Source organism: Plasmodium chabaudi, assembly GCF_900002335.3.
Source record: "Plasmodium chabaudi chabaudi strain AS genome assembly, chromosome: 8".
NCBI lineage: Eukaryota > Apicomplexa > Aconoidasida > Haemosporida > Plasmodiidae > Plasmodium > Plasmodium chabaudi.
The window spans coordinates 637186-663366 of NC_030108.2; the positions used below are offsets into that span (position 1 = coordinate 637186).

The 26181-nt window shown below is 23.3% G+C and overlaps 11 protein-coding genes across 11 annotated transcripts; 5 read left to right on the plus strand and 6 right to left on the minus strand.

The window, feature by feature from the left end:
- Positions 1 to 22: 22 nt before the first annotated feature.
- Positions 23 to 2347, minus strand: PCHAS_0814400 (heptatricopeptide repeat-containing protein, putative; the record flags this gene model as incomplete). The annotated part of the gene is made up of 1 exon (XM_728967.2): positions 23 to 2347. One exon carries the CDS (start codon positions 2345 to 2347, stop codon positions 23 to 25), a length of 2325 nt encoding a protein of 774 aa, XP_734060.2.
- Positions 2348 to 2579: 232 nt separating this feature from the next.
- On the minus strand, positions 2580 to 2726 carry PCHAS_0814450 (conserved protein, unknown function; the record flags this gene model as incomplete). Its single annotated transcript, XM_051320986.1, has 1 exon — positions 2580 to 2726. The coding sequence occupies one exon, from the start codon at positions 2724 to 2726 to the stop codon at positions 2580 to 2582; it is 147 nt and encodes a 48-aa protein (XP_051176946.1).
- Positions 2727 to 4097: 1371 nt separating this feature from the next.
- On the plus strand, positions 4098 to 4871 carry PCHAS_0814500 (elongation factor 1-beta, putative; the record flags this gene model as incomplete). Its single annotated transcript, XM_016797860.1, has 1 exon — positions 4098 to 4871. The coding sequence occupies one exon, from the start codon at positions 4098 to 4100 to the stop codon at positions 4869 to 4871; it is 774 nt and encodes a 257-aa protein (XP_016653771.1).
- Positions 4872 to 5452: 581 nt separating this feature from the next.
- PCHAS_0814600 (conserved protein, unknown function) lies at positions 5453 to 7402 on the minus strand (the record flags this gene model as incomplete). The annotated part of the gene is made up of 2 exons (XM_016797861.1): positions 5453 to 6651; positions 6868 to 7402. The coding sequence occupies 2 exons, from the start codon at positions 7400 to 7402 to the stop codon at positions 5453 to 5455; spliced, it is 1734 nt and encodes a 577-aa protein (XP_016653772.1).
- An 814-nt stretch (positions 7403 to 8216) lies between these two features.
- Positions 8217 to 8889, minus strand: PCHAS_0814700 (conserved Plasmodium protein, unknown function; the record flags this gene model as incomplete). Its single annotated transcript, XM_740138.2, has 2 exons — positions 8217 to 8516; positions 8662 to 8889. 2 exons carry the CDS (start codon positions 8887 to 8889, stop codon positions 8217 to 8219), a joined length of 528 nt encoding a protein of 175 aa, XP_745231.2.
- Positions 8890 to 9534: 645 nt separating this feature from the next.
- Positions 9535 to 11093, minus strand: PCHAS_0814800 (protease, putative; the record flags this gene model as incomplete). The annotated part of the gene is made up of 3 exons (XM_016797862.1): positions 9535 to 10098; positions 10178 to 10266; positions 10439 to 11093. 3 exons carry the CDS (start codon positions 11091 to 11093, stop codon positions 9535 to 9537), a joined length of 1308 nt encoding a protein of 435 aa, XP_016653773.1.
- A 761-nt stretch (positions 11094 to 11854) lies between these two features.
- Positions 11855 to 15142, plus strand: PCHAS_0814900 (conserved Plasmodium protein, unknown function; the record flags this gene model as incomplete). The annotated part of the gene is made up of 1 exon (XM_731950.2): positions 11855 to 15142. One exon carries the CDS (start codon positions 11855 to 11857, stop codon positions 15140 to 15142), a length of 3288 nt encoding a protein of 1095 aa, XP_737043.2.
- Positions 15143 to 15850: 708 nt separating this feature from the next.
- Positions 15851 to 17719, plus strand: PCHAS_0815000 (conserved Plasmodium protein, unknown function; the record flags this gene model as incomplete). Its single annotated transcript, XM_734306.2, has 1 exon — positions 15851 to 17719. The coding sequence occupies one exon, from the start codon at positions 15851 to 15853 to the stop codon at positions 17717 to 17719; it is 1869 nt and encodes a 622-aa protein (XP_739399.2).
- Positions 17720 to 19371: 1652 nt separating this feature from the next.
- PCHAS_0815100 (conserved Plasmodium protein, unknown function) lies at positions 19372 to 19787 on the plus strand (the record flags this gene model as incomplete). Its single annotated transcript, XM_016797863.1, has 2 exons — positions 19372 to 19483; positions 19693 to 19787. 2 exons carry the CDS (start codon positions 19372 to 19374, stop codon positions 19785 to 19787), a joined length of 207 nt encoding a protein of 68 aa, XP_016653774.1.
- Positions 19788 to 20360: 573 nt separating this feature from the next.
- On the minus strand, positions 20361 to 23122 carry PCHAS_0815200 (arginine--tRNA ligase, putative; the record flags this gene model as incomplete). Its single annotated transcript, XM_727232.2, has 2 exons — positions 20361 to 21803; positions 21890 to 23122. The coding sequence occupies 2 exons, from the start codon at positions 23120 to 23122 to the stop codon at positions 20361 to 20363; spliced, it is 2676 nt and encodes an 891-aa protein (XP_732325.2).
- Positions 23123 to 23778: 656 nt separating this feature from the next.
- PCHAS_0815300 (pseudouridylate synthase, putative) lies at positions 23779 to 25992 on the plus strand (the record flags this gene model as incomplete). The annotated part of the gene is made up of 1 exon (XM_016797864.1): positions 23779 to 25992. The coding sequence occupies one exon, from the start codon at positions 23779 to 23781 to the stop codon at positions 25990 to 25992; it is 2214 nt and encodes a 737-aa protein (XP_016653775.1).
- Between the last annotated feature and the right edge of the window lie 189 nt (positions 25993 to 26181).

The following is a 26181-nucleotide window of genomic DNA, read 5'->3' on the forward strand; positions in this document are numbered from 1 at the left end:
GAATGGTTGGTTATGATATAGACTACCATATCCATTTTTTTTTTCGAACATGAATATCTTTATGGGCTTTATAGTAAAAGTTTTTATAAGTTGCTGAGTCCAAGGTAAAATTTGGGGATATCATTTGTATATGGTTTTCTAAAGTTTTAAAATTTAAATTTAGTTTTTTTGAACTTGATAAAAGTTTGAATAAATCAAAAATTTGAATATTTTGAAAATTATTTTTGTGTGCAATTTCTACAATTTTATAAATAATATTATCATTTTTATATGATATTTTTGCACAGGAATTTATATATTTAATTGCAAGGTGAGGAGATAAATAATTTTGATTTCTATCAAGTCTTGAAATAAGAATATTATCAACAATTGTAAATAATTTATTATGAATATAATATATTTTACTATATGCATATATTATATTAACTAAATCAGTAGGTTCCAATATATATATTTTATTATTATTAATAAATAGTTCTGCTAATATATTATAGACATCTTTTTTCATATATAAATTTCTACTGAAGCATAATAAATAATTCATTAAATCTATGGATGTACAATTTTTAAAAAGATATATATAATTTGAATTAACATTAAAATGGCTATAATGTACTTTTGATAATAATATATTTATATTGCAATTTATTTTTGTCAACGAAATTAAACATTGAGCTAAATCTGTATAATCCATGTAACTATACATATGTTGTAAAAATAATAATATTTCATTATTTAATTCGTCGATATGCATATTAAATTTGCTATAGGAATATAAAATATGAGTTACACTTTTTGTCATATTCATTATTATTTCACGTTGTTCATTATTGTTTATTAAAAAGTCAAGCGATGGAAAATTGTTACTTTGTTCCTTGTCCATATTTTCACCACCCAAGCTTGTGTTACTATTTATTTTATAACTTTCAAAAACCTTTTTTCTCATAATATCCTCATTATAGTGTTTTATATTTTTCAATAAATTTGGATATAAATAAAGAAATAACTTTTCATGATATATTTTACACTTAGCATAAGAATAAATTAATTTTATTAAATTGTGAAAATTAAAATTTTTTTTTATATCATTATTTATAAAATAATTTCCTACATTAAAAAATAGTTTGCTACAATTTTTATGAAAACTTTTATCTTTGACACATTCTTTTGTTTTATTTGTTGTGGTATTATTATCAGTCTGTTCATAATTTATTTCCTTCACTCTTTTTGAAGCCAAGATAATTCCATAGCATTCTAAAATTTCGCACAGTTCTATGTTTGAAAAGCATGTATAATAATTTGAAATTATTTGTGTAATCTCTTGTAAAGGAACATTTTCAAATTCGATCATATTTCTTTTATATAGCATTGAATAAGAATAAAAAGCGTTACTAATAGCTAAGGTAGTACATGTACCTAGCATAATATTTTCCTTTAGTTTATTCATAATATGAAATAACATTTGGTTATCTTGATAAAAAGAATTTACTAATATTCGAAGTACTATTGATAATAATTCTGAGTCTGTTATTTTATATATATCATCATTTAAATTATTTTTTATTAAATTATTTATACATACTAACTTATTCAATGTGTGTAATAATAAAAATGTTATTCTCATATCTTTTTCATTTTTTATAAAATATAGCATTCTTCTATTTAGTCCATCTTCTATATTTTCATTCATAAAATTTTTTTTTTTTTTTGAAATTTTTATAAGTCTATATAAAACATTTAAAAATTTAACTCCCTCCTGACTATGTTCATTCTCTTTATTACTATCTCTACAATTTTTTATATCACCAATGTGGTTATAATATGTTTCTTCGCTTTCTCCGTCTTTCAATGTAGCTTTTGCTATATTATTTAGTGTCTTATTCTTTTTTCTTCGTAAAGTTGAGAATAGCTGAAATGTATTTTCATTATGCTCGCATTTTGTATGGTCTACATAGGGACTGTCACAATTAGCTAGCAAACCTAAATCGTTGCTACTCCTTGTCGGTGTTCCTTTCACACTTTTTGAACCTAATCGATGTAAATGTTTTCTTGAACTTATATTAATATTATTTTTTTTTGCCATTTTTATATGTTTGCCTTCACAGGTATATTCAAACTTTCGAAAAATAAAACATGGTGGACACTGTTTTTTTGTTTTATCATTTGGTTCTTGATCAGTTATTTCATTTTTATTATAATTACTATGTGTTATGTTTCTATATTTATTGTAATGAAAAATATGTTTATATTTTTTTTTGATTTCTTCATTTATTCGAGCCAAATTTCGTATATAATTTATTTGGGTGTGCCAAAATTTTGGTGACTCGTTAAGGTAAATATGAAACATTTTCCTAAATCGCTACCTAAAGCATAAAGGTTAGCAAATCTGATTTCTTTCACCAAAACAAAACAAATAAAAGAAAAAGAGATGAAGGGATGTGAAACAAATAATATGCTACACCACGCATAGCATATGACATAAAAAAAAGCGGAGAGTAAACAATATTTACATTTTAAAAATAATGGCATAAATAAAAAACTGAAATTAATTAATTGTACATACATATGTGGGTGATTATCTACTTATTTTCCTTTACAGTTTTTTTGTTTATGCTATTTATATTATCCTTCATATTATCAATTATGGGACTAAAAATGTAATACCCACTACATACGCCTATAATGACTGCTACACATACGCTCTTAAAGTCTGTTCTTCTTTTCATTTTTTTTATAACAATTTAAATATGGCATAATTCATAAAATTATATCTTCGTCAAAGTAATCAAATAAAATATATAAAAAATTATAAAAATAAAGAAAGATTACATAAGGAAAAATTCCTATAAATATGTACGGAATTATTTAAACAAAAAAAACATCATTTCTTCACTTTGGTAAATCCATAGATACATGTATAATTTAATATTACTCAAGCAAAATGCTACTATAGAAATACACAAATGTGTTTTGTCTTTAAATTTGATGATATACCTTTTTATTACAATCTTAGCATTCGAACAATATGCTACGATTACGATTTATAAGATTATTAAAGATTGGTGCTATATATATTTCTTAATTTTATAGAAAAGAAAAAAATATACATATATATTATTAAACTATTTTACTTCTTCCTTTTTGACGAAAAATGGAAACACATTTTTTCTTATAGAAAATGCATACAATTTTGTAAATATATTCATACGATATTGAACAAATTTTATCTCTAAATTTTCCGATGTTATAAAAATTTTAACTCTATTCTTATAAGGCTTTACAAAAGAGGTAGTGTTATAATACACTTATTACATATTTATTGATAAGATTATTTTTATTATTTTCCTAGTTCCATAACCATTTTATTACCTTCAATATTTCTATACAAAATATTGTTATTACTTATATAGAGAAAACCTTACATATAAAAAACACCGCGCTTTAAACCACACCTCATACCTTATATCCATTTTTATATACCACACCTTGTATCTTCTTTATACCCTTATATATTCAGCAAAAAAAAAGAATTTTTTTATAAATAAATGAAATTATGAGATTGCAATAGAAAATTTAAATTATGAGGAAAAATATAACTGTAATTTATTTGTAATAATATTATTTTTGTAGAAAGCCATAATCTCATATTTTATATATGCTTACATTTTAGGGGGGGTCAAAGCGTGTATTTATTATTTTTGCGCAATACAATATTTCCTTTTTTATTATTCAACATTATAACATATGCATATGTAAAGGTATTTAAATTAAGCTGCTGTAATAATTGTTTGTGAAACGATAACAGGCTATATATATGTAACATGCATATGTGCTTTCAAGTAAAAAAAAAATAATAATTGTGTTGGCAATATAGTAAATAATATTAAATCTTTATAAAAATATATACAATTTTTTTTCTTATATATTTATTTCCTATATTTACAAAATAATTAATAAAAAACATTTTCACCATATTTAGTTGTAGATTAACTAATTTACATAACAAACTCTTGAAATCTTAATAAGTTCCTTTAATTTTATTCCTTTTTTAATCTCTTATTATTTTAATTTAATTTTTTTTTTTTTTTTTTTTCAAAATGGCTAGTAATCACGCAAATTTATTAACAGTTAAGGGAGAAAGTGACTATGGAAAATTAAACTCCTTTTTCGCTGAAAATTCTTACTTTGAAAATTATATGTTAAGTGCAAATGATATAAAAATTTACAGTCAAATAAAATGTGTAATTAATAAAGATACTTATCCTCATTTATATCGTTGGTATCACCATATTAGTTCATTACCAAAATATGTTTTAGATAAATATATGGATAATAAAGCTTGTAAAAAAGGATGCCCTAAAAAAGCTGCTCATGATGATGATGATAATGATATAGATCTTTTTGGCGATAGTAATAATGATGATAAAAGTATTTTAGAAAAGAAAAAACAAGAAAAAGAAGAAGCTTTGAAAAAAAAGAAACAAAAGGAAAAGGAAAAAAATAGATCTATATTAATTATTGAAATTAAACCTAAATCCATTGATACTGATATATCAAAAATTCCAAAACTCGTAAAAGAAAAAATTGTTGATGAAAATATTAAATGGGGTGAAGAAGTTAAGAAATTACCAGTTGCTTTTGGATTATATAAATTACATATGTCTTGTATAATATATGATGATTTTGTTAATACAAATGAATTAATTGAAAAAATTGAAAATATCGATTTAGATAGTGAAGAGGATAAGAAAAAGAGAACGTTAATTTTAGGATTAGATGATGAGGAATATGATGAAGATAGTCCAGAAGTCGAAGATGACTTAGACTTTTTAATCCAATCAGCTGAAATTATTACCTTTAATAAGTTGTAAAAAAAGAAATCACACAATATATCTTATGCATTTAAACGTGGTAGCATAATACATATTTACCTAACTGTGTGCATTTATTTTATTTACAAACATGAAATTACATTTTTTATGCATACAGCCATTTATAATTGCAAAAAATGAATAATTTAAGAAAAACAACTTCATATTATTTTATAGTTATTGCGAACTTTTATGTTATGTGCTTATAAAATGTTAATGGTTGTGTATTTTTATATTTTCATTACTAGAATTTTAATTATTCATTTAACTATTTTTATGAACTTTTTATATATCGAAATATGAATAACAAATTGTTACAAATAAATAGGGTATAAAAACTATGGCAAAGAGTTAAAACGAAAGGGGGGGCCCATTTGAAGGGCTAATAAAAAAAATGAAAAAATATAACGATTAAAAATTGTATGCATTTATAGAAAATGAATTGACAAAGATGATAAATATTTAATTAGTAAATAATGGAAACATAAATATACAACGAAACGAAATAAATATAACAATGTAATAAACAGCTCATTGTGTGTGTAAAAAAAAAAGGACAAAGAATAAAGACAGGGGAAATATTATTTATAGCTTACAATATAATCATCGTCTTTTATATGCAAAATAACTGAATCATTCGGTTGAATTTTAATATTATATATACCATCAATATAAACAATAGTATTATTAGTATATGTTTTTATATCAATATATTTACAATTATAAAGATGATCTGTTGCATCATATACATTATTTTCAACAGGTTCTTTAATTATACATTTCATATATTCACTACTAGGATGAAAACAAATAGAATTATTAATATATTCTGAAAATGCATCATAATTAATATTTTGAAAATTCTTTTTAACTTCATCATTATGTATATTTAAATATTCTTCAATTATATTTTTTATTTTTTTCTTATCAATTTTATGCACATTATATGCCCATGCAGTAGATCCTGTTCCACTTGTAATTAATAAAGCAGTGCTTTTTAATTTTTTTACAATTTTATTATCAATATTAACATAGGTACATATATTATTTTTTACTGCTTCATGTATATATACTTCATTAATACTTTTATAAGTTTTAACTTGATCTTCTTCAGACTTTTTAATATATACAGTTATATATTTTCTATATATTTTTTTATATTTTTTTCTCTCAAAAAAATCATGTAATATATTTTTTACATATTCTTCAATTCTAATGTTGATACTAGGAGCAGTTTCACACCAATTTGTTAAAAAATTTTTAATTGGAATATTATTTAAACTTATTTCCTTTTTTGATGGATTATCCTTTTCTGTTGTATCACCATAAAACAGCAAATTATTTTTCATAATTTTCTCAAGTATATTTAGATCATTAGATGCTTGCTTAGTTTGGTTTGACTCATTGAGTTCTTCCATTTGAGCCTCGTCCTCTTTTTTCTTTTCATTTATCTGTTCATAATTATTGCTAGAGGATCGTATTTTTAGCTTCCTTTCTTTAAGCTCATTAATAAAATTTGAAACATCTGTAAATATGAAGTTTTTTTTTGTATTTTTATTATCATATGTTTTTTCAAATTCACTAAAAGACGTATAAGAATAATTCATATCATCATTTGAATTTGATCGACAATAATCTAGACACAATTTGCCTTCTGAAGAATTGGGGTCACTATTTATACCAACCACCTCGATCGGCTTATTTTCATTATTTGAATTTTCATCAACAATATATTTATTTGCAATTATGTGGGCAGACTCGAGGTAGGTCCCATCTCCCCCTGCGTATAATTCAAACCCAATATGCACAAACGTATATGTAGAAAATGAGAGAGAGAACGATATGTCACAACCCATTCGCGTGAAAACCGAAATGGATGCAGTAAAAACACATGTTCGTGATGAGAAAATTGGTTAGAACCAATACAATATGCACAACTCACTAAAAATTAAGTATTAAACGGATTTTTTTCATTTTTCGCTAGCTCATAACTTACCGACACTAAATATTGCATCCGGAGAGAAAATACTAGAACTATTTATAGAAATACTTTCTATATTTCTTTTATAGGCTTTAATTATCGAAACATGAATCTTATATTTTATTCTTAATATATTAATTATATTATTAACAATAAGAGTATGAGTAAAATGAGATAAATAAGATGAAAAGAAATTTTTTAAAATATAATCATCTTTATATCCTTGTTTTCTTAAATTGTCATATTTAGTATATTTTTCTATTAATAATATTCTTTTATATTTTACTTCATCATTTTCATCATTTTTGATGCCTATAGATTCAATACCTATCTCTTTGCTTCCTGTTGTTTTAATATGTTTATCTTTTTCTGCTACCATTTGATTTGTTGCGAAGTTAGTTATAGGATTATCTGAGTATACACAAAATTCTCTTTTGCATATAAAACTTTGATTAGCATATGGTACCACATTAATAATTTTAATTCTAGTATGTTGTTTACAATTTACAATAATAGTATTACTTAAATATTTAATCCAATGGCATGGCATAATTGTGTGTTTTGCTTTTATTATTATTTCTACACAGTCATAAATATTTTCTATATTCCATTGAATTTTATATATTATTTATATTCATTTAAATTGAAAACACGTTTAAATATTTTATGCCGTTTTTCATTTCCCCAATATTGATCTTTTTTCGTTTTCATCAATACTAGCTTGACACATAATTTATTATGATAATTTTATAAGCCTATATCCAATCGTATTCCCAATGCTTTTTTTTTTTTTTTTTTTTTTTTTTTTCGTTTTCCCCTTACGCTTTAAAAGTTAACAAAAAAAAAATATATTTTAAGATGGTACAAAAAAATAAGCAATGGAAAATGTAAGATAATACTTATATTATTTTCTATAAATTTGTGTATCCCCTTTTTTATTTCATATTATATGCCATAATATGAATTAATTATTGGTCACCGAAAATTCTACAAACATATATAATGCTCATGCATTGTATTTACACAATAGTATATAAATAAAATTATATTACATGCTATTTCAAAAATGATAAATAACATATAAAATGGAATTTAATTTATAATTTTTTTTAAATTTTCTTTTATTTTATGTCTTAAATGAAGGTAATTATACCAAAGTGCTCTACTAATATTTGTTCGAAAGTTTTATTTATAAAAAAGTTAAAGTCTTTAAAAAAAATTTAATTATATAAATATATGGCAAAATAAAACAGCCATTTATTAAAAAAAAATAAATAAAAGCTAGTTGGAAAAAATAAAAGCTAGTTGAAAAAAATAAACAATAATAATAAAAAGGGTTAGCATAAACAAAGTATATTACAAACTCATTTTTTTCTTAAAGTTGCTAATAATGATGATGGTAAATTAACTTTTATAATTTTATCTTCATGTTTAAAAACACTAATTTCCATACCTGGCTCTAAATATTCTTCGGATACACCAAAAATATTCATCGGTATTTCAACGTCTTCATAATTTTGATCCATACAAACTACAATATTTTTTTGTTTATCAGTATATTGGATATGTACATTTACTTTAACTGGTTCTATTTTATCAACCTTAGCTTGGCATGCAAATTTTACTGACGAACTCTTTAGAGTGCTCAAGTCGATGAAAGATATCTGCATATGTGTTTGAAGGGAATATGTATGTATAGAAAGAGATAGAACAAGGACATGGTTGTATGTACATTTCTTATAAACACGTTCGAAGAGCAGACCTTTTAGTGGCTGCCTCATTATTCAATGCAATCATATATTAACTCACCATATTTGTAGTTGCTAATCTACCTTGTTTAATTTGCCTTTGTTCCGTTACTTCACAATATTTATCGTTGTGAAAAAAAATATTTCCACTCCTTAATTCGTTTGCCAAAACAGATACATATCTTTTTTGTGTTATAAAATGATTGTTCTGAAATATATTTAATTTTGTAAACACTGATCGGCTATTTATTTTTAACGGCTTAGCCATATTATTATATATGCTCACCATTTTGTTAACTTAACAGGTTCCAAAAAATAAGCTATCTATATTATATGTTTGATTTACATTTATGGAAAACTATGCTATATAAATAAAACTATTTAAAATTTGTAAAATTGAAAAAAATTAATACCCATACAAGCATGCATATGCATAATATATGATCACACTTGTTTTACTAACAAAAATTACATAAAAAATATTCTTAAAAAAAAAAAATAAAATAATATTAGAATGTTTTATTCTCCGTTTTTTTATTATTATATAGCATATTTATTTTATGTTTTTTTTTTCGGGGTCATACCATACACTACCCTAATTATTTTATACTAACTCGTGTTAATTTAAAGAATATCAGCATAATCCATTTTACATATGCATATATATATTTTTTTTATCATTCATCCCATTTTAGCCTTTTAAATGGTTGAAATGTATTTGAAAAATTGTTTATATTTATAGTAATATTTTAAAAAAAAAATAGTCTGAATTGGTATACACATTTGTGGAGCATAGCTATGCTTATATGGCATGGTCATACCTCGTGAGGGTATGAAAATAGTAGGATTAAATTGGGTTTGAAAATTGTAAAAAAGTTCACTTATTGTTGTGTGCAAATGAAAAAGTAGGCACAAATAAAACGTAAGCACAAAGCTAGTTATAAATCGAAGATAAAAAAACGTGAATGTTCCAAAAGGAATGAATAATCATAGTGACAAGTATATTGTCTGTGTAAATATAAATATAAGACCAAAAAAACGATAAAAAAAATAAAGGTATTACATTAAAAATATTCAAATGATGAATAGCAAAAAGTAATGATGAAAATGTAACAGCATAATGTATATTCATAAATAAACTTAAACTTTTAAGAACAAAAAATCTATAAATAAATTCTTCAAAGAATGGGGCACTAAAACATGGACTAATTACACATAAAAATGTCGATAGAAATTCTTTTTCATTAACTATATTGTCTATACTGTTTTCTATATATATATCATCATCGTTATGAAAATAATTTATTATTGTATTATTTAATAAGTCTATAATATTGAAAATATAATGAGAACACACATATCCATATATAACTTTAAAACACCAACTATCTTTGTATCGGAAATTTAAACTACTGACATTGTTTTTGAAATAAGGGTATAAAAATTTACTGAATATTTTAATACTGCATCCTACCCACATGAAATGCCCTATTAGTATCTGCTCAGGGAAATGCAAAATAAAATAATGTAAAACAAGTAGAAAATTTAACAAAGTAGAAAATGTAAGTAATCCTTACCTGCAACGATTTTATGGTCGTGTCTGAGATATCCAAATTAAAGGACTTGGAATATCTCAATATTTGCTCCGCGTATATCGAAACGTACCCTGCAAAAGATGTTATACATATATGCATATGTTTACACACTTACAAATACGTGGCATGGCTAATGTAAACAGCTTTGTTTGGGGAAACGGGGTAGCCCTTTATTAGGAGGCAAACACATTATAATGCTTTTCTTACGAGCTGTGCATTACATTATTATTCTTTGTAACTAACCTGATAATATATATGAGGCAAGAAATAGAACGGCTACTGTCAATATATTTTTTCTTTTGTTTTCTTTCAGAGGTATTGTAAATCTGTTTGGTGCTAATCTGGTTTTAAAACTTTCAAAATTTGATATAAAACTTTTTAAAAAAAATAAAGAGGAAACTATAAGAAATGCATTATTAAAATCTAGGCCCATAAGAATATTCGAATGATTAGGTATTAGCTGATAAGGCAATAAAATAATAAAATTCTTAGATAGTAAATAAAAATGTAAAAAAAAAAATGATATCGAAATTAAAATCTGTGAAGCTAATGAAGTTGTAAGCTTTTCCGTTATAAAAGATGCTCCATTTTTCATATATAATAATATTTTTGAAAAGAAATATATATTTTTTTTATAAAAATTAGATAACTGCTCTTTTATTATATTTCTGTGTTTTATATTATTTACTGAATCATCATTTGATTTTAAATGAACTGCAAACTTTTTGTATGTGTATGTTTGTTTTATCTTTCTTAATGCAGACGAGTTTATTTTGTTATATCCTCCAATCTTTTTATATTTATGTATAATTATATTATTCTTGTTTATTTTAAACCCTTCAATCCTCATAAACCAAATTATGTTAAACCACAGAAAAGTCAAAACCCGAAACATCATTTTCGCCAACTACTAATTTTGTCTCCCTTTCCTTGGTCTTTCATTTTTAAGCATTCAAAAATAAAAATAAAAAAATGGTCCTTATCATGAATTTAATTGGAAAAAGTTGAAAAAGTTGAAAAAGGTGAAAAATTCGAAAAAGCTAAACCATTTCAAACTAATTCCTAACAAGGATAAACAAACATATGGAGGAGAAAAAAAAAGTATGCATGACCTTATGGGGGTTTCAAACCTTCGTACATTTTAGTAAAAAATTATAAGTACCAATGGAAAGAAATAAAAAAAAATGAAATAAATATATTTAAAATATTTCCTATTTGTATATGTCAACATAAGTAGTTATTATATGGGCGTAGTAACATTTTGACTTTGGCACGATTTGATTTTCCCCATCAAATGTGCATATTATATATGTTACTTTTTCTTAAAAAAAAATTATAATAAAACATGAAATAATTTATTAAAAAAATATAAAATAACTTCACATGTACATGTACATAATTTAATTATTTAGAAAACTTTCAACGGATTGAACAATTTCATCATATAAATAATACCATTTGTAAGCATAGGGTAGGTATATATATTTTATGGCTACATTCATAGAAGAACTTACATAATGATATAAGAAAAAATAAATTTAGTTAACTGCTAGAGGTACAAGATAAAGGATACGCTTTTTACATAAATTGTACCATCTTTAGTTTTTCTTTTTTCTGATTGATTTATCATTTTTTTATTTTCTTATAATTTCTACATAAATGGAAAAGAATAACGTCTTAGAAAAAGTTGAAAAAAGTGGATATAATTCAAAAGTTTTTCTAAATCAGTATTTTGATGTTTACGTAAGTGACAATAATGATTCTCTTCATTTTGAACAAGATAAAGAATATGATATTGTAGAAGAGAAAATTCAGAATTTAAAAAATTATATTCATGAAGAAAAAATTAAATTAAATAATAAAATCAATGAAGAAACAAAACATTTCAAAGAAAAAAACCTTTATGTTAAAAAATGCATTGATAATATAATAATTTCAAATATAGCTAGCCATACGAATGTAAATCAGATTCATCATAAAGACATTAATGAAAAGGATGAGTCAAGTGATGACTGTTTTGAGAGGGCGTCCCAAAAAAGGTCAACCAATCTTTATACCAAGTTAACAGCTACAGAATATGATGCATCCAATTATGAACAAGAAGGAAAATATGCACATAGTGAACAGTTTTACAGTGATGAGGCAGAGTATGGGTTGTCAGTAAAAGGGAGAGAGAAAAACGATGGAAGGGGGGAAGGAGATGAAACTGATGAAGATGTAGAGAAGGATGATGCAAACCTCTTTGCGATCGGAACGAATGAAAACATTTCCGAGTGGTTGAAAAAAAGTATTGAACTTAAGGGAACTTTAGATAAAATTAAAAAGTGCTTGCTATTTTTGAAATGCTATCCAACTATAGAAAAGAATATAAAAGAATTGCTATTATTAGGAGGGAACACAAATATAGACACAGATGAAAAAATAAAAAATGTGTTAAAGGTTTATGAAAATTTAATGTATATAAATGAACATGAAGAAATTATAAATGATTTAAAAAATAATTATTCATTTGAAAAATTCTATTCTATATATTCAAATAAATTTTTTGATGATTTTTATTTTTTATTAAATGATATTATATTTGCATATATGATTAATAATGTGAATATAAACATTTATGAAATTGTAAATATATATATATACTTATTAAAAATCTATTTTAATTATATGAATGTAAAGGAATATGATTATGAATATCAGATAAGTCAGATTAATAAAAAGTTAACTCAATATCTTATTGATAATTATTTTTCAAAAACATTTTTAAAATTCGTTCAATCAGAACAAAATATATTAATATATAATATTATGATTATTTATTATGAATATTTTACTTCCTTTATAGAAGAGAAAAAAGAATCGATGATAAATGTTCTGGACATCTTTATGGATAAGCTAAGCGAACAAAATTATAATAATAAAAATGTTGCTATAGACAAAAGGAATTCAGAAATGGAGAACCAGATGTCGAACTCACATGATAACCATTTCATGGTATCACTACAAAAAGATGATCATTCACAAAAGTGTGAACCACGCCAAGCATACATCGATAAATATTTTGTTAACCTTTTTAAGGAGAGTGTAAATGTTGTATGTACTTATATCGAAAATTCTAAAATGATGAAAAATTTTGATAATGATACAAAAAAAAATATGGTATTTAAAATTATGGACTCATTAAATACAAACATAAATATATTAACAAACATGCCATTATTTATAAATAAAAAAAATATATTACAAAAAATATTAAAAGAAAGTATTTTTATTAATAAAGAAATTATAAATGAATATATAATTAATGTTACAAATATTTCTAAATTTTATAATAATAGTTTTGAAAATATAAATTTAAAGGTCCATACTTTTGATAGACATAATTTATTGTTGCAAAATAAACTTATAATATTTTTTACAGATTTACAAAATGATATAAAAAATATTATAGATAATAAGAAAGATGAAATTAATAATAATACTATATTCCATTCACAATTTTTTCGTTTTCTGATTTTTTTCTCATATATTCATTATATAGATACAGAATTTCTTTTACTTTTCATAAACATATATAACTTTTTATATGAAATAATTTATAATATTAAAGAAGAGATCAAAAGTAAGGAAGCACAACACACACAAAGGATAAAAAATACAAATGATCATAACACATTCAGTAGAGACAATCAAAGTTATAATATCGATCATGTTAAAAATAGTAGCAATATAGATAATGAAATCGAAATAGAAAAAGAAAATAATCAAATAATTATTGATGAATCATTACAAATACAAGAATATCTTAATACTTCAAATATGGTTATTGATTATATAAAAAATATTATTTCCATCTTTTTTAATTTATTAAATATATTTGATATAATTTTTAGGGACTACATTAAATTGTCTTCCTACATTTTTGAAAGGACATATTATTATTTTAATAATAATAGTTATATAAATATTTTATGTAAATTTTACATATCTAGAGAAAAAACATATCCCCCAGAAATATATGCCAATGTAGCGCACCTACATAATTTTTTTTTTCACGGAGACTTTTTGAAAAAAAAAAAAAACAACACCAATCAAGAATTTGTAACTATTAATAATGAAAACGAATTAACGAAGGAAAATAATGTGTCTATACAGAATGAAGACCTCTCTTCAAACTCAGTAGATAAAGAAAACAAATCCTTAAGTAATATTGATGAGGTGGACAAACTATCCGAATCAGTAACCGAGAAAGGAGAAAGAGATACAGACAAAAAAATAAAACAAAAAAAGGATGAACCAAATTATAATTCTTCTTTAATTTTTGAAGATAGTGAATTAGAAGAATATGGAAAATATTTATTAAAATCATCTATGTGTAAATTAAAAGAAATAAAAAATACGATTGAAAAAAATGTAATTCAATTCTCTTTAATTCCTTTATATGCACATTTAAATAAATATATAGAAAAAATCCGTTACATAAAACAGGATGAAAATATAAAATTTTATGACCCCCATGAAAATATTTGTTTATTAGTAGAAACTATTTTTGCTTTTATCGAAATATATTATGAAAATAAAAATATAAATTTGTTACAAGAATTATTTTTACACTTATCAGAGAAATACTTTTTACTTATAAATACAATTCAAATTGTAAATAAAAATATGATTTTACAAATACAAGCAGATGTTAATTATTTAATTAATGTATATACCAAATTTAAGATCCAAAACTACAAGTTTCTTTTTTTACTTAGCCAATTCCTTTCCTTTTATTTTGTTACAATCGCTAATAGCGAAATTGACACCATCGATATTCATACTTCTTTTCAATCATATGTAAATGAAAATATAGAAAACGAAACGAACCTTAGTTTTGACATAACTTGTGATGATATTTCAAGAACTGCAACCAATATGATGCACATTTTTAAAGAGCAATAATTGTTATAATTTTTTTGTACCTTTTTAATAGTTTACATGAATTATTTTATCAACTAACTTCTCATGTTTTGTTATTTTTCTTCCACTTCCTACTTGTATACTCTCTTCGTTTGTTTGGAAGAGAATCTTTTCATACCGAATTTATTACTACACCTTTTTTTCGCATACTTTTTTGCTTATTATTTCATTTTTTTTGTGACTACCTTGCCTTTAAAAACGTTGAATCCATTTTCGGCTAACACATAAGGGGCTACTAGCCAAACAAGTGTGGCTATACATGTGTATAAATTTTACATTAGTCATGTTAAACTTTACTAAAACTTTTTTTCATATTTATTTCGAAGCAAAATAATTTGCCATAAAAATTAAAACCAAAGTAATATTAATTTTGAGTTCAAAGAAATATTTATTTTTTATTTTTCCCTAGCTTTTCTAACTTATTATAGCATCAAAGGTGGGATAATTAACCCCCCAGTATATGCGATAAAAATATATGCATACCTGTTATACGGTTCACATACTTAATTACGTATGTATAAACAATTATTATTCATCAAAATAATTAATATATGGAAAGATGGAATGATAATTTAAAGTTTTAATATTTTTTATGTTTTCATTTTTATATATTTACATAAATGAATACATACGCTTCCTTGCTCTGAGTTTTCCTCTTACTTTCTCTTTGAGAAGGCCTACAATGAAAATATGATATACTATTTTATTTTTTGCATAATTTTGCTATCATCATTTAACAAAAACAAATATAATGTGATAAATGTTAACTTAGAAAAAACACAAAAAGGGAGCTACCTAGATTGGGGGGCATTTCAAAAAAAAACAAAAACAGCTAGCCGGTTAAACTATGGAAAATTTTTTTTCCTCTACCCTCATAATGGAAATAAGTTAAGCCTTAAAAATGTAAATAATTTTAATAATATTGTAAATAATGATAATACTTTTAAATATGGAGAAAGGTATACATCCAACGAATCGAATAATAAAACAAAACGAATTTATTTTGAAAGGAATGGAATAAATGTTCCAAATGATGTAGCTATGTTTGGAAAAACAAATGTTTATTATATAAGAGAAAGTATATATAATAAAAATAAAAATAACTTAATACCAAATGAAATAGATAGTGATTATATAGAGGAACTCCAAGATAGTGAATCGATGGAGTCTGATCAAACAAAAAGTTCTGATACTGCCATGGATAGTAGTACGGGTATTAGTGAGACTAATCAAACAGGCAACGATATAAACCCTGATAATAATCAAACAGATAAACAAAATCAAATTTTTAGTTACATAAATACTGAACGGGATTACGTTACCCAAGTTGGGAACTCTCCACAAGTAAATGTTTATGAAAGGAAATATAAAGCAGACGAAAGTAAATTAAATCGAATGTTTGAAAATATTAATGAAGTAAATATACAACTATTGAAAGATATAAAAAGTATAGATGATAAAGAAAAAATTATAAATAAAAAAGTTATAGAAAAAGTAAGAGAGGATATAAAAAAATATCAAGAAACAAATGAAATAATGGATATAAAAGGTAATATAGTTAAATCAAATGTTGGCAATAAACATAAAGGAAAGGAAGATGGACAAGAAAATAATAATCTTACTAATTCAGATATGGATGAAGATGAAAAAAATGAAGTACTTAAAAAATTATATATGATTGATAAAAAAACAGATAAATATTTAGAAGAAGATGTTTATTTTGTTATACAATCTTGGCTACCTGATATAAAAATTGATGACACACTTATTATTATCGATAATATCGAAAAACATTATAATAGCTTTGATATTTCAAAATATTATGAAAAATTTAAAGAAGCAAAATTAGCAAATAAATCTTCAGATTCAAATGAAAATATTTATAATAACATATCAAATTTACAAAATTATCAACTTGAAAATATTCCAAATAATATAAATGATGATACAGAAATAGAAAATGAACATATACAGTCATATAATAATACATATAATAAGCTAAATAATTATAATCTTAAAAAATATTCATATACATATACTACTAATGATAATATGGATACAAAGTTTAATAAAAATGAACCTATGCCACCAATAGTTATAATTAACACCAAAAAAAATTTTATGGTTCAAGAATGGGAAAGCCGAAATTTTAAAAACAGACAAAAAAGAAATAAATCACATGAATATACAAGAATTCAAAGAGCCTTTAGACCTTTTTCTTACATCGATTTAAGTGATATTTCATGTATATATAAAAATAATTTATTACAAATAAAAATGAAATTATCTCATAGAAAATATAAAAATGATGTATATCCATTCTTTGTTCCAATTAATAAATATTCTGATGATTTACTCGATTTTAATGGATATAAACAAAATGGAGATAATGCATGGTCTTTTTTTTGGCACAACTTTAATTATGACCAAGACACAGATTATAACTTTTTAAACAGAAATGTTAAACTAAATCTTACAGAAACGAAGTTTGAAGAAGTTAACAAAAAAAAATCCAAGAAAATTATGAGAAAACTATTGAAAGAAACAAAGGGCAAATAATATGGACACTGTATAGAAGTCTTTGCATATGCTCAAAATGAAAAAAACGGTCATATCATATTTTTTTTCCTTTTTCTTTTTTCTTTTTTTTGTTCATTTTATACTACTTTAGCCATTACATAAATGTAGTGTGCACAATAAGATAAATTTATGTGTGTACCTGCTTTTTTGGGGTTCAATAAAAATACTTTTAAAAAGGTATACCCCGAAAATTACCCACTATTATTGAATTAAATTAAAATTTTTTTATATGTATACAAAAAACTTTTTTAAATTTATTATATTTGAAAATATTTAAAAAAATTTCTAAAATTATTAACAAATTAATCTCTTTTTTAATTTAATCCATATACGATATTTGTATTACAAACAAAAACGAAATAAAGGAAGACAAGAAAGTAACTAGGAAACCGGTACAACTACATACTCTATAAAATATAGTCTCATTCTATGAATGTGCATATTTTTTTTCTCATAATTTTGTTAAATTTGGGTGGAATAAAGGAAATTTGTTTTTTCCCCTATTTCATAATTTTCTTCAACTATTCATTATAAATATATAAATATATATACATGGGTTAGCAAGTTTGCTAGGAAAATTAGTTAATTTATTGTATTAAAAAATTAGCAGTAAATAAAAATTATATTACATGCAAGGCGGATTTTATAAATTAATGTTTTAGTAAAACATTACGAATAAATTATAATTGCCGTTGCAACATTTTAATAATGCCACCACAAAATGTAAAGCAAATCAATTCCATTTATTTCTTTTCTGGGTTTAATAAAAACACAGCAAAAGAACTTTTCTATAAAATGTGTTTTTACGAACAAAACCAAATGCAAATAAGGGGACACTTATAAAAACAAGCCTTTAATTTAATGTTGTAAAAAATTATAAAAAAAACGGAGAAAAAAAAAGTAAAAAAAAAGAGAAAAAAAAAGAGAAAAAAAAGAGAAAAAAATAAATGCTAGCTTTTTTATAAAATAAAGGTAAAAATTAATATTTATATGAACCAAATTTCGCAAAAAAAAAAAATGTGTGTAAAATGTTGTATATAGTGCGAAAAAGTAAAGGAGGCAAAAAGGCTCTAAAAAATATTTATTTGTTTTTTATGACTGTTCATATAATTATGTAATAATTATTGTTTTTTTTATTGCCGATTCATATTTTTTGTGTAATTATAAAATGTATTTTTTTTTTTTGCAATAATATTGTTATAATCTCCAAATTTCAAGAGGCATCATTGGATAATATTTAGCTGTTGTATACCCCCAAAAAAGAAAAAAAAGTATTATATATATATTAAATTAAAGAAAAATTATTTTTAAAAAATAATAATAAATAAATATTTTTATATAAATACACAAAAAAAAATATGTATTACACACATTTGTAATAAAAATATTTAATTTTCTATGATTTTTATTTGCCACTTTATTAATGTTGTAGAGTCTCAAAAAATAAATTTGTTTTTGTCATTAATCTTTCGAAAAAAACGTCCAATCATTTAAGAGGTATTACATTCTCTATATTTTTTTATCAATATGATTGTACTTTCATTGTGTTGTGTTTTACAAATTCGTGCTATACCTTTTTATGAGCATTTCCATCATATATATATGTAATACTTTGTTATTTATTACAGAAAATGGGATGCAGACAATCGAAAGCAAAAGAACCTATAACAACACGCCAAAGTACTATTGGGCGAAAGAGTACGGAGCATGAAGAAAAGAACGATTCTCCATTTAAGATGAAATGTAATTAATCTAGGAAAATATAGCATTGCATATATATATAAAACGAATAAACAATGCCCATGTGTAAAACCGACATAGTATATGCACACATAGTGTTTCTTTTGTATACTAGAACATGCAAATGATTTTATTAATAACTGTGTGTGTATTAACAATATTAACACAAATTAAAATATATATTTTTTCCTTATTACTTTATCTAATCGTAGCGTCGAAGAAAATTGTAATGGATATAAAACCACCACCCGTTAAGGCAATTCCCAAAATTACCCCAAAATATGCACAAAAAAAATCAAGCTCATAAAAATTCACATAAAAATTAGAAAAACAATTTTAAGGAATTAGATTTTTTTTTATATATTTTATGATTCCAAAAATTATAATAATTTATAAATGTTTTCATTGGCAATATTTCATAAAATACAAAACAATATATATATCCTTACGTAAGAAGAAATAAATAAATTTGAAAAGTTATTCAACCCATTATTAAGAGAGAATAACTATACAATTCCCGACTTTTAAGTTATATTCAATGAATATGTTATTAAACTCATTAATATATGCTTTTTTTTTTTTTACAATTTTAATATCATTTTTGATCTATATAAATATTTGTGTGCATATACATTTTTCCGATTTATTTCTTATGCTTTTGTTTTTGTTTCGTGATGTTATTTTTTTAAATTGTAACTAATTAAAACATTTTATTAAATTTGCACAATATTTTGCTTAAGTTATTTATGCTTTTCGAAAAGGAGAGCACAAGACAGAAGGGTATACTAAATAATGTAAAAAAAAAAAAAAAATAAAATAAAAAAAATGTAAATAGACAAATATATACTGTCAAAAAAAATTGTAGTACAACCTACACTAGTTAATAATTTCCCGGTGTATCAAACTTTACTAAATAAAGATTCAGAATATCGAATATTTCCGAGACTATAAATAAATATGATTGCATAGCAATTATTTCAAGTGTTTTGTTTAAAAAAAAGGATATAATTTTGTTTAGTTCATTTTTGGAAAAGCTATTTATTTTACTAATTGTAGGATTATTGTCTTTATCATTTTTAATAAGATTTATAAATAAATTCAAATATGTTTCTTTTTCATCATCCAATATGTCATATTGTTGTTTTTCTGCATTGGTAGTAGTACTAGCTATTTTTTCTTTACTAGCTTTTTCAAGAAAGTTTAAAAATTTATGAACATTTCTTTCTTCAAAATAGTGAAGAAAATTTTTATTAAAACTGTCACGAGTAAAATGATGAATTTTTTGGGACAAGCTAAATAAGTAAGAACATAATTTGTCAACGTTATAATTATAAATTATATTTTTTAATACATTTTTAAAATTCATAATATCTAATAATAATTTTTTTAATCGGTAGTCCATGTTCATACTATATTTTTCTTCAAACACAAATGAATAATCTGATTTTTGTAAATTTCTCAAAATAAAATATATATCATTATAATTATTAATGATATAAATATATTCAAAATTATAAGGATTAATTAAATTATTTATTGCTTGTCTTTTACAATTTTTAACACTAATATAAGAATAAACTATGGAAGATAATAATAAATCTTTATAATTTTTTTTTGTGTAATATTTCTTATTATATATAAGTTTTTCGTCTTTATTCTTATCTACATTTTCGCTACAACCACTTTCACCGTTTTTTTTTACTTCAATCTCTTCAAGCTTTTCTAAATTTTGTATCACATCTTTAACAAAAATGTTGTTAGCAAAATTTTTGGTTTTTATTTTTTTTTTTTCATTATTTAAGACAAAACCGTAACATATACATTTACATTCTACATTTTTAGAAAACATGTTCATATTTTTGTAAATAGAAAAAATTTGCATAAAATGGTTTTTTTGATTTTCATCAACAACATAGATTATTTTATCAGCTTTTTCAAAATGGACTCTATAATATATAGCAGCTAAATCTATACCTGCATATGTATAAGCTATATCATTTTTTAAAGTTAAAATATGATAACTCTCTTTCAAAGCATTCATATCTCCACTTTTTAAAATACCATAAATTTTATCTTGTACTTGTACAACCTCATAATAATCTTTATCATCATTGTCATAATTATTTATTTTCATTTTTTCCGTCTCTAAAATGTTTTCTTTTTTTTTTTTTTTAAAAAGGACACATAATTTATTTCCAAATTTAAAGAGGATATTTTTTTTTTCCATTTCTTCTAAAACAATAGGAACATATTTCACATAAAAGTCTTCCCCTTTCTCGATTAGTTTATGAATCTTAAATTTTCGAAGAATCTCATCATTTTCCTAAACAAAAAAATATAATTACAATAAGCTTTACAAAATAGTGAAATTATAAAAAAGAAAAAAGAAATATCTCTTTAAGTAATTACCTTTTTTGTCTTAGCACAAAGAGTGTTCCATAATTGCATGGCTTTGTCATCATATTTATACATTAATGATAAAACATGCTTAGTACAATTTTGAAATAGGGGACTCATAGAGTATAGTTGTTTAGATATTTTATATGCCTTATCAATATTATCTAAGCTTACATTTTCTAATTCGTTCATATTAAATTTTTCATAATTGTCATAAAAATTGTTTTCCTTTAAGTTATTTAAAATTTCTAAATACTTTTTAATAATTTGAAGATTTTCATTTTGTTCTGAAAATATGTTAGTAGAACAATTATTATCCGTTTTAAGGTTTTCTGAATTTTGTGATAAACAAGATGAATCCATAAAAATTTTATTACACCAATTTTCAGACAAAAAAAATATATAAAAGGTTATGACCATTGCTATATTAGCATTCCAATTCCCAATATGATTTCTACTATTTACATTAAAATTAAAATAATCAAAAACATTACTTAATGCATGTCCTAAAAATAATGATTTTAAATGACCAACATGCATATGCTTTGCCATATTAACACCACAATAATCTAATACTACATTTTGTTTTTCATCATTTTTTGTTTCACAATTTTGTTTATTTTTATTTAGTTGATTATGAAATTCATAAAATTTTGTTTTTATATATTCTTCTTTTACCCTTATATTTAATATACCATTTGAAGACAATAGTATATCATCAATTATGTTAGGGCATTCATTTTTTAAATCCTCGATTATTTTTTGTCGAAGATCTTCACGTTTATTTTCATCTACATTTGTAGGAATGCCATCAGGAATGTCCCTATCGATGTACATAACTATTCCTGATTGATATTCATAATCATCATAAAGCTTATTATCTTCTAATAAATATTGTTTTGGTATCACTAAATTTTCATTTTTTTTTATTTTTATTGCAACATTTTTAATTGCATTGTTTATTATTTCATATATTGTGCCATCCTTTTTTATATCATTATGTGGATTGCTATATAGAGAGGAATACAAATGTGTATTTAGACTAGTTATTTTTTTTTGCTTGTTTTTTCCTTTCCTCAATGGTATTATTCTATTTCTTTCTATATATGCATTTGTATATCTATTTTTGTTGTTAATCTGGTTATATAAATAATTACTATCGTTTAAAATATGACTAGCTTTTTTAAATTTAAATCCTTCCAAAAAAAAAAAACCAAGCCACACCATAAACACCCACCTATTCATTATCCATTATACATTTCATCGATTTTTAATAATTATCCATTTACATATAATTCCTATTATCTATTAAAATAATGTAACTAATATGTCACATTTTACTTAATTATAAATTTGTTTATCACAATTTTTAATTAACTATAATTATACACTTAGCTTAACCAACCTTGCAAAAAAAAAAAAAAAAAAAAAAATTAGCATGAACGTTCATGTAAAAAATGTGAAAAATAAAAATATCGCTTGCTACCAAATAGAATATTTACGAGAGTAAATAAATATATGCAATGGTGAAGTTTTAAAAAATAAATAAGTAAATAAAATTATATGTATATTCTGGAAATTCGATTTAACTGCCAAAATATTCACCAAAAAAATAAGTCATATTTTTTGATAGAAAGTTTTGTAAACATTTCTACATTTTCTTTCTCTATATATCGCATATTTATCGATCACAGTTTTGTTTCAAAATACAAGACTAATCCTTTAATATACATACATATATGTGATTATATTTAAGCCCCTTGGAAATTCTTTCACAGTAGTATGTGAAAACAGTATCGCATGCTGAGAATAAAAGAAAAAATCCAAGCATAGAGAACGAAAACAGGAAAGAAAGTATGATAACAACCCACCATATGACGGGATAAAATAAAAAGTTGATAATGCGTTTCTTTAGTTTACTGCTGATAATAATATTTATATTAATAAAAATTTGTCAATCATTTAAAATTATGAAGATTGTTGTAGATAAGACGAGTGGATTAAATGTTGTGGATAAAAAGTTTAAACCCAAATATTTTATAAAAAATAAATTAAGATTTGTGTCTCCATATGTTTATACATATAAATTATTTTCAAAAAAAAGATGGTTTGGAAAAAACATAGTGGATGTTTTAGCTTCTGAATTTTGTGCATACAATACAGACTACTTTTTAGAGTCAATAAAAAAAGGATATATAAAAGTGAATAATAAAAATATAACTAATGATTATATAATTAAAAGTAATGATTTTATTGAACATAAATTATTGCTATTTGAAAAACCAGTTTTATATAATAAAATAATAATTTTGTATGAAGATGAAAATTTTATTTGTGTAAACAAAGTGGCTAGTATGCCTACTCATCCAGTTGGATCCTATCAATATAATTCTCTTCTAAGAATTTTACAAAATTATATTAGCCAATCTGGAAAAAACGAAACTGAAAATAAAAATGACAATGAAACAGACGATGTTGTTAAAATCGATCTTAATTTAAAAAAAAATAATTTTCATGTTTTGGATACAATATATACACACTGGAAGGAAAGCAAAGAAAAATCAAAATTTAAATCAAGACAAATTTTAAATAGCGATAACCATGACGAAATAAATGAGGGAAATAGCGAAAAACGAAAAAAAAAAAGAAAAAATTATAATAATGGACAAAGTTACCTGAACGATTCAGGCAATTTTAATAAAAAGCTAGCTACAAATCATAATGAAAATAAAACAGAGCTCACCAATGTAACAAGTGAATCGGTACTACTTAATAATGAAGTGGGGACAAATCTCGAATCGAACATTTTGACGAATGAAAAAATTGTGCCACTTGAAAATGGAGAATGCTCTACCAATTTATGTAATAATAAAAAATTTATTAAAGAGGAAGACAAAGAAATGGATGGTAAACCAAATAAATCGGAACAAAATGAAAAAGATGATTCCTATATTTATACATTACATAGGTTAGATAAATTAACATCAGGAATTGTATTATTTGGAAAAAATAAAAAATTTTCGACATTATTTTCTGAATATGTGTGCAATAATAAAATAACAAAATCTTATATAACACGTGTGGAAGGTGATTTTCGGAATTTAATTAAAAAGTTGATTAACGAAAATAAAATTTTACAAAGTGATAACAACAATTTTAATGAAGATGATGAAATAAATAATTTATATGAAGAATATTGTAATAATAATGGAATAAAAAATAATGATATATATCAGTTTAATGGTGATCCAGTAGGTTCATTTAAAAATGATATATTTTTATATCGTAATAAATATAAAAAAAATGATGATAAAAATGTTGATAATAAAGAAACAGATTTAAAAAACTTAATTAATTCTATAAAGAAAAATAATAAATATGCAGAAGACATTTTTGATATGTCAAAATTTGAAGATGATCAAAATATAAAACAAATGGATGATGATTTTGAAATGTATCATAAATATTTTGTTATAGATTTTGGATATATGTATTGCGAAGATAAAAAATTATTAAAATATGTTTTTACAAAATATAATAAAGAAAATTATCAAATTGCTAATCAATATTCTATAAAACCTAGTGTAACAAAATTTATGTTTTTGTCATATAATAACCAACTTAACGAGTCGCTTCTATTATGCCAACCAATGACTGGAAGAACCCATCAAATTAGAACACATCTAAAAAGCTTGTCTTTTCCTATATCAAATGATTCACATTATAATCCAAATGTTGAAAAGGAATACATGACAAAAACAGAGAAGTTACATTTTGAAAATCAACCAAATGAAGAAAGTAAAAATATAGAAAAATATTCATACTATCCACTTGTTCCTTTTTTGAATACCTCATTTAATTGGCTATATGATGATACTATAAATTTAAATAATATAGATAATGAAGAAAATCTAAATAATTATTTTTTTAAAAATTTAAATAATTCCACTTATCATAGTTCAGGAATTTTTCTACATTCCTTTAGATACACATGGGATCAAGTCTTCGATATTTTTACTCTTCTTCCCAAGTGGTGCAATTTATTTTATATTCCAAAATCGCTTTTCATATTTTTGCTATATGGCTGTTTGTCGACACCCAGCAAAATTTGTTAAGTTTCGTGCACGATGGGCAGGCAAAAAATGTCAGAAAAAAATGACAAAAAATGACAAAAAAAGACAAAAAAAATGACAAAAAATGACAAAAAAATTACAAAAACAAACATTACAAATGCTCACATCTAAGTGAATAAAGGAAAGCATGGTGATTCTACTAAAATTAGCAAGCTGAATAATGTCCTTTCG